The following is a 14,748-nucleotide window of genomic DNA, read 5'->3' as shown; positions in this document are numbered from 1 at the left end:
AGAGAGAGAGAGAGAGAGAGAGAGAGAGAGAGAGAGAGAGAGAGAGAACAACAAGTAGGCAAGAAAGGACAAGAGACCGTGCATTGACACTTCCCTATGAATTGTGGGAAGGCCAGTTGCATGCTTATATGCCCACATTAACACTGGCCATCTAACAGAGCAGCAGGTTGTTATTAATGTCGATGATGGTAAATGGTAAACGTTTGGTGGGCACTTATCTCTTTAAAGGTAACAAAGTAGTAAATGCTAGGCTACAAGGAATAATTATGCTTTATCTGTTTTATAAGCCCATACTTCAGCATGTCACCCTATGATTTCTTTTGTTGTTCTGGAGATCCTGAGCTTGGAGAATGTCTGATGTGTTTACTCAGTAGGAGAAGGGATTGGCCTGCCTAGGTCTTCAAAGAGACAGAGGAAGGAGAAGTCAGAGGGCTGAGGAAAAAAGGGGAGGGTGGAGACAGGAATAAGAAAGGGAGAAAATGAAAAGGGAGGGAAAGGATAGAGGAAAGGAGCAGGGAAGAATAAAGGGAGAGAGGTTCAGAGAGATGACATGGTGCCAGGTGCCAGGCTTTAACTTGTCCTGTCCATCCTTGCAGAGTCCCTGTGGTCTCCATTCCAGATTACATGGTGTATGAAGAATTCAACCCCGACCAGGCCAATGGTAGCTATGAGTCCAGACAAGGCCCCTTTGACTTTGACAGGAAAACAATTTGGCAAAGAGAGGCTGAGGAACTTGAAAATGCGAAGAGAAAGGTAACTGGGATGGCAAACTGGTGGCCATCATGAGCACCTGCTTTGCTTTTGTGACTCCATGAATAATCAAGGGGATGCTGCCGCTGCTCTCAGAAAGGCCTGCAGCCTTGGCTCCCTGCTCCATTCTCTGTGCTCTGTGCTCTATGATCTGAGTTCTGGGCTTTGTGCTCCCTGCTCTGTGCTCTGTTATCTATGCTCCAAGCTCCAAGCTCTGTGCTCTGTCCTCTGAGCTCGGAACTTGGTGCTCTGTGCTCTGGACTCTTCTGTGTTCTGTGCTCTGTGCTCTGTCCTCTGAACTCTGGGCCCTGTTTTAAGTTTGGGACTACTAAGTGGCAAGCAGCTATGTTCTCTTTCATTTTCTTCCTGTGTATGTTGGCTTTATACATAAGATTGCTTTTTACTATCAGATGTCTAGCCAGTTAATGGTAATCTTGGGGGGAAACTGACCTAACACTTCATATCAATCATGTAGAGCAAGGATGTGCTTGTATGTGTTCAATATCCTGCTTCTGGATATTTTTATCCTATTTAAGTCTAGATTACCCACAGTGCTCCTTTATGATGATAAAGGAAGGAAAGAGGGAGTACTTTTTTCTGCAGAGATGCCCAGAGGTGTTTTGTCAGTGAGGTCTTAATTGGCTTGCAAGGTGAAGCCTTTTCAGAAGACTTGACCACTGAGAATCCCAGAAAGAAGCCAGGATGGCCAGAGGGTTGGGATCTGCCCACCTGTATTCTTTGTAGGGCCCATGAGAACATAGTCAAGCCCACACACTTCCAGGGGCTCTACACTGCTGCTAGTACCCGGGTCAGAAATGAATTTTAGCACTTGAGACATCAGGATTTATGAATGAAGAGATGGCATTCATATGTAAAATGGCAGTGGTGGTTTAAGTCTAAGAACAAGAGTGGGCAGCATTGTCATTTGAACAACAGAGGAGACCAGAGTGTCTTGGGTGCACTGGACCTAGTTTCTCAGAGTCTTGGTGGAAGGAGAGTGGCTTCAGCTCATTCGCAGAGTTTGTAGTTGAATACCAGTTGGCTGCAGTGTTTGTTCTTCATGTTGTCTAACTGTGACTCAGGCTTTGGGTCGCTCCTATGAGCACCCCTAAAGGATTCTGCTAAGAAACAGGCCCATTTCCTGATAAGTGGCTGATTGTGTGCAACTGAACCTTGAGCATTAAATGGAAGGCTTGGCTGTTGTTAACCAGGGTCTCTAGCACATAGCTGGAGAAAATGTAAAATGCAAGATGCTGCTCCACTGTAAAATCTGTCTGAGTTATTCATGTAGTGATCACCCACACAGAATTCTGCTGACTGCAGAAATACCTGAAGCTAGTCTGTCCTCCACCTACATGATGCTAAGGAAGGAGGAAGGCAGAAGTAGATGCCAACTCACTGTACACTAGCTGAAGTGTTAAGAAACTCAGGAAAAGTCACATTAGAGAGGGCCCTAGTTGCTCTGGGGACAGAGTGCCCCTCATCATCATCGCTGGCTACAAAGTTCCCCTAAGTGTCTATTCTGCTGAACTTGGGGAGTTTCTCTCTTCTCAAATCTTGCAAAACCACTGGGCACAGACAGAGAAAGGACTTTAATATGAAAATCATTTCAACACTTAGCTGTTGTCCTTGCCTTTGGCGTGCCACTCTGCCCGGTCTGTCCTGCTACCACAGGTTTCCTGCCTCTCAGAGACCTGCCTTAGGACAGGGCGGGATATCCATTGTATATTCTGTTCCTGTCCTGGCTGACACTCAGCCTGATATAGACACTGACCTGTCCTTAGGACAGATGTGTCAGCATTCTGTGGAGTGACTTCTTTTCATCTTTCACATGAGGCCATTTATACAGAACCCAGTTCACTTGCTATACAGTAGTGATCTACATGTTTTGACAAATGCATACCTCGTGTGAGCACCAGAGATGCTGAGGTACAGAGAAGTTCTGCCACCTCTAAGATGTCTATGCCCCTTTGTCACCAACTCCTCATGATTCCCATCCCTAGCAGTCACTGATTCCTTTTGTCACATTGATATAAGCCATGCGTGTCTGAAAGAAGAGACTTATTGAAGTCTCTTCTTAATTGTAAGAAAATGGCTCTATCAGATTGGCCTGTAGGCAAAATTATGGGCCATTCCCTTGATTAATGACAGATGTAGAAGGGCCCAGACCATGGTGGGTGGTGCCACCCCTGGGAGGGTGGTCCTGGGTTGTATAAGAATACAGGCTCGGCAAGCCATAGGGAGAAAGCAGAAGGCAGCCTTCCTCCATGGCCTCTGCTTTAGTTCCTGCCTCCAGGTTCCTACCTTGAGTTCCTGCATTATTGTCCCTTAGGAATGGAGTATGGCCTGAGAATTCTGAAATGAAGTTTCTTTTGGTCATGGTGTTTATCACAGCAACAAAATCTGAACCAGGACAAGTGTTTAGAGCTTTTTCCCTTCCAGAGTATCGAGTCAGTGGCACAGAGCAAGTGACCATAGCCCCTTCCCTTCAGCCTTCCTCTGCCATGTGGTACCATGTGTCAGAACCCAGTCCCTTTGTTTCGTTGAGTAATTTTGTTTTGTAGAGCAGGTACTGTTGGTTTATTCCTTCCTTCCTTGGAGATATTTGTTTGTTTGTTTGTTTCCAGTTCTTGGTGATTATTACGAAGCTCCTGTATGTTGCATGTAATTTTAAAATGCATTCTTGCTCCTTCCCGGTGGTGGCAATGACCATCTCACCCAGTTCCCAGGCCCAGCTTCACCAAGCTTGTAACAACTGCCCAGTCAGTGCCCTCTATGTGGCCACCTGAGTCACCGTGGATGGAAACCACCAGGCAGCCTTTCTATTTTAAAACTAGCCAGATAACTCAATGGCTGGACGAACAATATCTTGCCCCATCTTCCTTAGTCCCAAAGCCACCTGAGGAGTCTACAAACTATCGGTCCCCAAGAGTTACTTGTCTGCTACTTCCTATCTGCTCCACAGCCTTGTTCAAATGCCCCCTCTCTCTCCTCCTCTTCCTCCTGGGACTCGGAAATCCCACCGTATCCTACGCCCAGCGATTAGCTTTTGCCATCTTTATTGACTAGTTAAAATGGGGAGAAGGTTCACTTGAAATCACCTGAGTACGTGATCCACTCCTCTTCGGGCAGTCCCTCTTGTGGAAGCAGAATTAGCATCAAAATACAAATAGTACCAGGGCAACCCACAACACCTGTAAATCAAACCATACAGGCATTGCCATTTTTTATGGGCTGCTGGACCCCTCCTTCCAGCAAGATCCCTCAGGATATCTGGCATCCCCAACATTCACTGGCTGCTCTCCTCCTGAGTTGAGGGCCTCCTTATTTAAATACAGCAAGTGTTTTTGAAGCACATGCACTGTCTCTTTCCCAAGACATCCGGCTGAGTTAGCCATCATTTGATTTGACTTTATTCTAATGACCTGTGACCATACTGAAAGTCCAGAACTGGTATATTTGTTGCTCTTGGAAACCTTCTTTTTACTTGAACTCACAGATTTGCATTTCTTCACACAGGTGAAACTGCCAGCTATTAATTCCAAGAACCCCAGCAAAGCAGGAACCCCAGTTAGCCACAAAGACCCTGAAAGGAGCAGACTGTCGTTGCCTCCTATGTAAGTGCCTGGCTTCTGAGAATGAATGCTATTTGTATAAGGTTTGGGTTGATTTTCTGTCCTTTACCCAGTTGACAGCTGTGAACTGGTGGCACCCACTGACCTGACGCAGCCCTATCCAGAGACAGCTTTGCCAATGGCAGCACCTGCCTACCTTGCCCACAGAGCCCTGCCCAGCCTGGCCCAAGAACCTGGATGCACTTCTGTTTCTTATGTAACATCAATTTGAACCCTTTGATCACGTGTCTGGTCTCCTGCATCCTGTTTTGTGGTGTAGGCTTGTGGTTTGTGGCTATGTGTTCCTGCTCACGTACTCAGTCCCGAAACTTACTGTCATCAGAGCCTGGGGTCTTAATCTTGAGTGCAAGCACTCTGGCTCTGCAATCAACTGGGGTTTCCCTAGGTATGCTGACACTCATTGGTCTTCCAGCTGAAGAAAGAAATTCTGGAGGACACAGTGTCGCCTTGTTCTCCAGAAGTCTAGTTAAGGAGAAAACAAATGTCATTGACTGCTGACTGAATCTTCAAACAGCTTCTCATCCTCTGGGGAAAACAATCACATTAATGACAATGTGACAGATGGGGAGGGAGCCATCGGGAAAATCCTTGCTAAGATGATTCATGAGTCCGAAACCTACAGCTTGGGAGGGGTCGAGGGTGTGCTTGGCACCTGCCTGACTGGAAGGCTCACACTACCGCCCTGCCACTCTCCTGTGTCAATTATGATAGGATCTGTGAGCTGAAGCAAGTGACAGATGACAGGAGATGGGAGAGTCCTGCAGTGGGGAATGAGGAAGAGGTCATTAAGACAGGAGCAACTGTCCCAAGTCATCCACTGTTTGTATGGGGGAGGTGGTATTTTCTAGGACTTCCTTGTGTAAAACCGGTGTTCTTAGTAGGCTAATAAGTTAAAAAAAAAAAAAGTTCTGGAAACTGGGCTAAGCATAAGCAATGTGTGGAGACCATTTTTATGTTTGAAATGGAGAAAGAGACTGACAGGTGAGAGATTCACAGAGACTTAGAGAGGGGGAAGGGGATGGGAGAGGGAGGGCACAGAGCCCAGCAACAGTGTTCTCTCACAAGTTCCTGCTGCTTCTGTTTTTCCTTTTAAAATTAATCTTTGTGCTCAGGGTTAACATTTGCATGTCTCTCTTTAAGGCCTGGTCAAAAAACCAGTTCACCCACCAACTTTTCCAAACTTATCAGCAATGGCTACAAGGATGAGTGGTTACAGCAACAGAAGGCTGATACTGACAGGAGGACTCCAAAGACCTCCAGGGAATCCGTGTCCACCCAGTCTACACAGGACTCTAAAAGCAACCAGGACACAGAGACGCCCGAAAATCCAGAGACCCCTGAAGGCCCTGAGAAGACTCCAGGTGAGTGTTTGGTCTCCAGCAAGGACAAGTGACTACCGAGGTGGATATTTTAGACATCAAAGCCAACCTGGCCTCCAGGTTCTCCCAGCATCCATCAGTCCCTACCTGACATACCCTGCCTCCAACTTTCCAGCCCAGGGACTAGCCTCCCTTCCCCCAAGGCTCCTCCCTATGTAACCTAAAATGCTAAAATGTTGTTCTCTCCCTCCCTCCCTCCCTCCCTCCCTCCCTCCCTCCCTCCCTCCCTCCCTTTCTATTTCCTTCTTTTCTTCCTCCTCCTCCTCTTCCTCTTCTTTCTCTTCCTGTACACCCTTTCTCTGTTTCTCCTCCCTCTCCATGCCCCATCTCCCCATGACCACTTCCCTGGCCTCAGTCCTTAGGGCTAGTGAACTTGGCCACCAGCGAGCACCTTCCCAATAAACCTGCCTTTAATATATTCTAATCTGGCTTGAATTGGCTCATTTCACCAGGGGATAAATAATGTGTCAGTGAGAGACACCATGACATGCATGTGTTTGGTGATGAGGACAGTAGGTGGCTTTCTTCTCTCCTGGAGCATCTCCCTATGGGATCTGCAGATAAAGGTCATGCTGAAACCCCACAGAACTCTTAGGGTGTAGGGTAAGATCTGGGATGGTGTGTGCTTGGGTTTTTTTCCTTTTAATTCAGATGAGATAGCAAAAATCTATGAGTTGCAGGGCTTCAATGTTTTCCTTTTATTTATCCAAAACCTTGCTACTTCATTTGGGACAACCATGTATAAAGTAGTCTATTGGTTTTAGTCTTCCAAATGTGAAGAGTCCTCACAGGACTCCTCCCCGTGTTGGTTGAGAGTGACCTGCTAATCCATCTCCATCTTTACAGAGATGACCAGCTGGTGAAGGAGACTCTTGAACCAGTAGACTTTTTGCTATCTAAAGTAGAATAGACTTTTTACTCATTTTTGAATATGAATTTCTTTTAGATTTATTTTTATTACTTTTAATTGTGTATGTGTGTGAGAGAGAGTGAGTGAGAGAGAGGGGAGAGAGAAAGAGAGAGAGAGAGAGCTATTTGTCTCATCTATTCATTCTCTCATGGATCTTTGGGCTGCTAATCTCTCTTGTCTACTGTAAACTGTGCGGCAGTGGACAGAGAGCTGCAGACTATCTCTTGACATTGCGATTTCAGTTCTTTGGGATGTATACTCAAGAGTGAGAGGAGCCTTCATGCTGAGTTCTATGTGCCATGCTCAGACATTCTTGCTAACACTGGACCTTAGTTCTGTTTCCTCTCACCCCTGTAATCGTTAGTTTTAGTCTTTTAACTTTTTTAGATGTATTTATTTATTTGTATGTGAGTGTTTTGCCTGTCTGCATATATGTGGGCCACATGAATTCCTGATGCCAGCACACATCAGAGGAGGGTGCTGGATCTCTGAGATCTCAAGTTACACATGATTGTAAGTCACCACGTGGGTGCTGGGAATCAAATATGGCTCCTCTGAAAGAACAATCACCTTACCCACTAAGAAATCTCTCTAGCTCCATCTTTTCATCTTTCAAAAAAATAACAATTGTGACATATGTGAGGTGTCATTTAACTATGGCGTATATTTGTGTTTTCCTGGTGACAATTTTTTCATGTAACACTGGCCATTGTATACATTCTTTTGGAAAATGTCTGTTCAAGTCTATTGTCGACTTTTACTTGATCACTTTTTGTTTTATTTTTGAGGCAGCATCTTATTATGTCACTTAAAGTGTCCTGGAACTGCCTATGTTTCCAAAACTGTCTCAAACTTGTGACAATACTCCTGTTTCATGCTTTAAGGACTTCTAGGCCCAGCTCCTTTGCTCATTTTTAAAACCATCTGTTTTCTTTCTTGCTAAATTTTTTGAGGCCCTTACATATTTTAGATACTAATCTATCACCAGAAAAGCTGTTTCAAAATGTTTTCTCCTTATTCTATGAGATATACTTTTATTTTGTTGGTTTCTCCTTTTGCTGTGTATAAGCTTTTAGTTTGATACTATCTCATTTGTCTATTTTGCTTGTGTTGTTTGTGTTTTGGTGACAAATACACATGCACACACACACACACACACATACACACACACACACACACACACACACACACACACACACACACATATATACATATACACACATCCAGGGCTAGAGAGATGATTTTCAACTTTCTTAATGCTGTGGCCCTTTAGTATAGTTCTTCCTTTCATTGCTACTTCATAAATGTAATTTTACTATGGTTATGAATTATAATGTAAATATCAGATATGTAGGATACCTTACCTATAACGCCTGTGAGGGAGACAACACACAGGTTGAGAACTGCTGATTTAGAGGTCATGTACTCACTGCTATAGCCAAAGAGCCAAGTTCAGCTGTAGCACCCACACCAGGCAGCTAATAGGTGGCTAGCTGTTACTCTAGTTTTAGGGGATTGAACAGGCTCTGCTGGGTACCTGCACTCCTGTGGTGCACATAAACTCATGGAGTCAGACACACACAGATACACATAAATGAAATTAATAATAATAAATAAAACATATCTCTTTTTTAAAAAGGAAGAAATCAGCACTGGGAGATTCCCCCTGTATTTTTTCCAGTAGCTTTGTAATGACGGGTCTTTTGGAGCCTTTCATCCATATTTGGGTATGCTGTGTGAGATAAAAGTGCCTTTATATTTTGTTTATAGGTGTTTATTTTTCAGTAACATTTGGGGAAGAATCTGGTTTTTCCTCCTATATATTCTCTATACCTTTGTTGGAAAGCAAATATAAGTCTGTAGGTTTATGTAGGGGCTATAACCTATCCTGTTGTTCTGTGAATGTGATTTTTAAGTCATGTAATAAGCAGATTATGTTATAAGTGTAGATGATTGTGTCTTTCTACCATGTCAGAATTAATTAGATAACAATGCATTCACAAGTAACATTCCCATGCACAAGCAACAATTGGATTTGTTAGCAGCAATTTGCCAAGTAGTCCTAAGTCCTTTGAGAGCTGCCTGATACAATTCCAAGTTCTTTCATTCCAATCTTAACTCTCCAATCACACAATGCACATTACCCATTGTGTCTCCATATATGCATGTATGTAGGTCATGGAGTGTCTACAAGAGACACAAGGTCACAGCAGAGTTCTCGGAATTTCTAAGAGGCAACAAGAGACAAGCCAAGAGCTGACAGGGATGCAAAGGGATCTCCACAGGTATAAGGTCATAAACCATACTACAGGTCTCCTGGAAACCATGCTGTAGACTCAAGCCTTAGGTTCAGAGTTGAGTCCAGCTTCAAGGGCTAGTGAAGCTGCAGGAATGACATGCTGGACTGTGAAGACTACAGAGGTAAAGGTCAGGACTGGTCCAGATGGACATGTGGTAGGTCCAGATGAGTAGATGGATGGATGGATGGATGACAGTTCAGGTAGATCACATCCTCGGTGGAGGAGAAACCATACTGAAGCCCTATCAACAGACCTCTACCTCTTGGTCCTTTGATGCACACACTGAGTGGTCAGGTGACAAGCTGGAGGCAGCAGTAGTCGTTGCAATGTTAGATACCTCCTTATTTTGGAGGTCTAAGGGAGGCTGTTGTACTTTTTCCTCAGTCTGATCTGGACTTGGTTTCCGTGATAGGATTTTAATATGCCTGAGTGCTTATAGGGTCTCAATCTAAACAGATAAATTTATCAGGCAACTCTCCTTTGAGTGTTTGCAACAAGCCATTCATTGTTCTGTACCTCTGTGGGTGGTGCCAGACAGACACTGGTGTTTATGTGTGACGGGATGCAGGAGTCATCCTGCCTCTGCGTACTCCCTCAAAATGTAGTCAGATGTGGCTTTAAAGCTGAGTCCTTCAGGACAGGGCACACTGTGAAAAGCCACTGTTTTCTACAGTGTGGAGTAACTGAGAGCAGGCCCCGCCTGAGGCCCAGGCCCCGCCTGAGGCAGCATGCCTGTTCCAAGCCGCTTTGATCGTTCTGGTTTGGTAATGTGCTCTGGAGTAAGGTCAAATTGATGACTCCAGCTTTATTCTGCGCCTCAGAATTGCTTTGGTAATTTAGTATTTCATAATCCTATATGAAATCTAGAATGCTTTTCTAACCCTGTGGAAAATGTTATTGGAATTTTGATGGGAGTCTATCGCATGGAGTCTGTAGGTATCTTATGGTAGTATGATACCATACTACCTAGTATATGCTACCTAGCATGTTGAAAGCTGCTTTATTCTTCAAAACCACAGAGATGTGATGTAGAATTTTTAAAATGTTTGCACCATATCCATTGAGGTAATCATTTGGTTTCTGTCATTTGTTCTGTTAAAGTAATGTTCTGTTACATTAGGGAGTCGTGTGCGTGTGTGTGTGTGTGTGTGTGTGTGTGTGTGTGTGTGTGTGTGTGTGTGTATGTTCTAAATCGCCTATATATACCAAGGATAAATCAACTTAACTATAATGCACAATCCCTTTAACTGGTGGTTAATTTTTGTTTGTTAGCATTTTGGTAAAGATTTCCACATCTGTGTTTACCAAGGACACTGGCCTGTAATTTTCTTTTCTCTTCTTTTCTTTCCTTTCCTTTCCTTTCCTTTCCTTTTCTTTCTTTCTTTCTTTATTTGTTTTTATTTATTATTATATGTAAGTATACTGTAGCTGTCTAAAGATGCTCCAGAAGAGGGCATCAGATCTCATTATGGATGGTTGTGAGCCACCATGTGGTTGTTGGGATTTGAACTCAGGATCTTCAGAAGAGCAGTGGGTACTCTTAACTGCTGAGCCATCTCTCCAGCCCGTAATTTTCTTTTTTTTGTAGTGTCCTTGTCTGGTTTTGGCATGAAAGTGATGTTGGGCTTAATAAAATCAAAATAAAAGTGCCCCTCTCTCCTCTAACTTTTGGAGAAGCTTGAAAATAATTGATACTATTTACCCTTTGAATGTGTGATAGATTCCAGCAGTGACTCTGTCAGATTCCAGGCCTTTTCTATCACAGAGCCTTTTTAGGAGTAAGAGACTCAGTCTCCTTACTCCATTTAGGTCTGAGCACACTGTTCCGGGTTCACTCTCAGTAGGACTTAATGTCTAGGTCACCCACCTTGTCACTCTGGCTCTCTCCCACTACCCTTCCTGTTCTCTGGTAGCAGTGCACCTGGCCTTTGCTTTTTGATTTGCATGTTCTTACTTTCCACTTTAGCTACAGATCTGTCATCTTGTTACTTTAATCTCCATTTTGTTCATCTTTTTCCTTGCAGTATGTTTCTTTATTTACTCTTGTCTGAAATTATGTCTTTTCTTTTTCCTCCTTTGGTTTTAGATCATTCTCTTTTTAAGACCCAACTTTAATAAGTGCATGAGGTGGGCACACAGGTCCACCCGCATAAGCTATCGAGGGACATTGAGCCCTTGACACTGCTGGAAGCTTATGAACTTTCTGGAAATAAGTCATTGCAAGTGTTAATCTAACCCAGGTGTAGTCCACATTTCCACTGGCAGCAGATCCTGCTTACTTACACAAAAACATTTCACCATCGAAATGAGTGGAAACTTCCATAAACAGCAAAGCAGGATGTATGTATGTGCCTGCGTGCGTGCGTGCGTGCGTGCGTGCGTGCGTGTGTGTGTGTGTGTGTGTGTGTGTGTGTGTGTGATGGAAGAGACTGGGGACCTAGCTACCTGCTTGCTTTTGCGTGGCAGAGTCACCACTGAAATCCTGCCTTCTTTCCACTGTTGATCCGCAGTTGTTCCTCATTCTGGCACAGTTTACATTTTATAAACAACAACAATTCAAGCAGATGGTGCCTTCTTTCTCCCTACCTGAAAACCCTCTCCACAGAGTGTTGTAACTTTCTGGAAATGAATTTACTCAAAGTGCTGATTAAAGTTCCTTTCCTTCCTCCAGACACAAGGTTGTTGCTCTTTCGCAGACGTTCTCAATATGCTGGCATAAAAGAAAGCTGGCTGGTTAGGTCACAGGTCTCAAGTCCAGGTATAGACTATGGCATGGGTCTCCAGTGAGTGAGGGGCCATGAGACTGGGGAGTCGAGAGACAGGTACCACACAGAGAGCTCGCTCCAGCCACACTGCTCAGACCTGCCCTGTGCTTTGGCAGTAGACGCTTCTCATCACAGGTAGGTAGGACTCAGGGATGTGATACTTACTTCAGGGCCAAAGCTGGAGTCCTGTGTTTCCCACCTATGGCTTGTGCTGCAAGGTAGCATGACGTATTCAATTTTCATAGACTTTTGGGTTAATACTTAAAAATAGGAGCAGAAATATGTTATATGAATTTCAATTAATAAATTAAGATTTTGATTTTATTAAAAAATACAGCTTTATCTTATTGACTTTGCATTGCAGATGCAGAAGCTTCCCCATCAGAATCAACGCCAGCGGAGCTCAAGTAACCCCGGATGTGCTATCTAGGACAACCTTTTAAGTTGCTATCTGCAGCATGACAACGGGCAGCTATATTTACAGGCTCCCGTTCTGTTTTATTAACGTAGAGTCTTATGGAACAACTTGACTTGAGTGTAGTTGAGATCACCATAGCAAACACAGGGTAAGTGTGGGCTTTTGTTTCTTACATTCCTCTGGGGGGGCCTTGCTGGCCTGGTGACCTCTGGGACCAAAGTCTTCCTGGAGCTGACCTCTAATATCCTGTCCATGGTGCGGACTGTTGGTAGAAGACTCTGAAAGGGAAGAAATTGACAAGCTGCAGCTTTTTCCTGCATTTAGTCCCATAATCTTTGTAGAAACAATTTCCCATTACACAGAAATGACTAATTTCAGATTGTCATGGTATAATTTGCTGTAACAATATTGTATTATGCCTTGAAGTTTTAAGCATTTCATATAAAATATTATAATGTTAGTTTGTACTTTTTGCTAATAGTTTGAGCACAAATTGAAGCCCAGAAATACTGAAAGTTTATTATTTTATATCCTTTAGGTAAAAATATATATTATATACATATATGTAATCTCAATTAGGCAAGTTTAATAGACTTCACAACAATATTTTAATAATCAGACAGAATGCTCTTGTTTTATAAATTTCATTGTTGTTTCTACATTAGCAATTAACATTAAAATATATTTTATATTCTAGTCATTAATAGAACAGCAATCTTATCAGGAAAAGTTTCTAGAAAGTCAAATAGGGTCAGTAGTTTAGTGTCATTCCTGGAATTAACTTATCATGCATTTGCTTAGTTAAAGTCAAAATTTCATATTGGTTCTTTAACTGAAATACTTAATTGAACACTTACATCTCTATTGCTTTAACAGAAGGATACTACTGCGGGAAAATATATGTAATATGTAAAAATATGAATGACTATATATATTCAATAAAAATAATGTACCACTGTCATGATGCTGCCTCCCCTTTCTTTCCATTCCCTCTCCCTTCTCTTGCCTAGTTTGCTGCCTCATTTCTAAACTTTCCCACTCAATAGTACTTTTTTAAAGGTTATCTATTAAGATAACAGAAAACCATAGCTCATATAAAGAGAAGGCACACTTTGAAGTAAAATCAGACAAACAAATCAGCCTAGGTCACTTAGAGTAGCCAGGGTCAGTCCCATAGGTAACTGCCGGGTTGGTAAAATACAGCTTTCACGGTTCAGGTGTAAAATGCTCCCCCATGCCAAGATCGTGCCTTCAGATACTCAGCACCCAGGTTAAGGGGCTGTTCTTGGAGCTTGTGCAGCCTTCAGTGGGTCAGGCAGAGCTGGAGGAACTGGGTCACTGTTTCCTATTTAATGTACTTCCAGTTCTGTTGAGAGGTAAATGGCTGCCACACACTCTCGCAACTATGGAGCTGCTACTGTGCTTTTCCTGTTGTGGGGGATGGATACCTCTTCCACTGTGAATCAAAACCAAAACATAAAATCCTTCTCAGGGCTGGGGTAATAGCTCAGTTGGTAAAGCACTTGCCTCATAAACACTGGGACCTGAATTCAAGCCTTACGATACAAGTTAAAAACTGGGTATGATGCCAGGTGGCTGACATCTTTAATCCCAGCACATGTGGGGGAGAGGCAGGATGATCTCTTTGAGTTTGAGGCCAGCCTAGTGTACAGAGTGAACTCCAGGCCAGCCAAGTCGATATTTTTAGACTCTGCTTCAGTAAAGCAAAACAAAAGCACTGGGCATCGCGTGCTTGCTTATAATTGTCGTACTCAGGAGGCAGAGACAAGCAGATCCCTGGAGCTTGTTAGCCTGCCAGCCTAGACTAATCACTAGAGCTCTAATCCTGATGAGAGACCCTGGATAGGCAAGGTTTGAGTTGGGTGGGACTGGGGGGATGGCTTGATGGTTAAGAGCACTTGTTCTTATGGAAGGTTTGAGTTCAGTTCCTAAAACCTAGGTCTGGTGTCTCACAACAGCTTGTGACTGTAGCTCCAACATCCTTGTCTATCATCTATGAATACACACAGACACAAACACATTTTTTTTTAAAAAAAAAAGTAAATTAAAAAGATAAAACAACAACAGAACAAGGTGGAGGTTCTTGAAGAATGACATTCAAGGAGACCTTTGGTCTCCTCACGCATGCACACAGTTACACAGCTACACATACAAACATGTGCACATACATACAATCCTTTAATTTTCTTAGGTGGCTTCTGGCCAGGGATTTATTTGTTCATAGCAATAAGAAAAGTACACAGATTAGGGGAATTGAAAATTCACAATTCCATCAAGTTATTCTAAAGTAAATGACTTTCCTCTAAAAACTAAAGCTATTACAAGACAATGCTAAACATAAGTTGTCAGTTAAAACAAGTATTTTAAAACAACTAATGTTCACACATAATACCCTTGTGCATTAGCTAATTTTCTATTCTGTTTCTGTGATAAAACACAGCAAGCAAAAGCAATTAATGGAAGGAAGAGTTTAGTTGCAGAAGATAAGAGTCCAACATGGCAGAGAGGCATAGAAGCCAGTATCAGCCAGAGGACGGACCAGGAAGCTGAGAGCTCACATTCCAACCTAA

The 14,748-nt window shown here is 43.1% G+C and overlaps 1 protein-coding gene across 2 annotated transcripts in view; it reads left to right on the top strand.

The window, feature by feature from the left end:
- The window catches only part of CUNH7orf57 (chromosome unknown C7orf57 homolog), a 20,439-nt gene extending 7,321 nt beyond the window's left edge, over positions 1-13,118 (top strand). The window contains exons 4-8 of one of the 2 annotated variants that reach the window (XR_004109715.1): positions 597-753; positions 4,270-4,367; positions 5,526-5,746; positions 12,104-12,305; positions 13,034-13,118. Coding sequence is in view for 1 of the 2 variants with exons in the window: in XM_031338977.1 (XP_031194837.1) it covers positions 597-753; positions 4,270-4,367; positions 5,526-5,746; positions 12,104-12,150 (523 nt within the window). In the remaining variant the exon portion in view is untranslated. Of the gene's footprint in view, positions 1-596; positions 754-4,269; positions 4,368-5,525; positions 5,747-12,103 lie in introns of both variants that reach the window. The other variant, XM_031338977.1, reaches the window with a different exon arrangement.
- The last annotated feature ends 1,630 nt before the right edge of the window (positions 13,119-14,748 follow it).

The sequence above is a fragment of the Mastomys coucha genome, unplaced genomic scaffold (assembly GCF_008632895.1).
Source record: "Mastomys coucha isolate ucsf_1 unplaced genomic scaffold, UCSF_Mcou_1 pScaffold22, whole genome shotgun sequence".
NCBI lineage: Eukaryota > Metazoa > Chordata > Mammalia > Rodentia > Muridae > Mastomys > Mastomys coucha.
The sequence above is the reverse complement of the archived record's forward strand: the minus strand, read 5'-3'. Positions and strand labels throughout refer to the sequence as shown.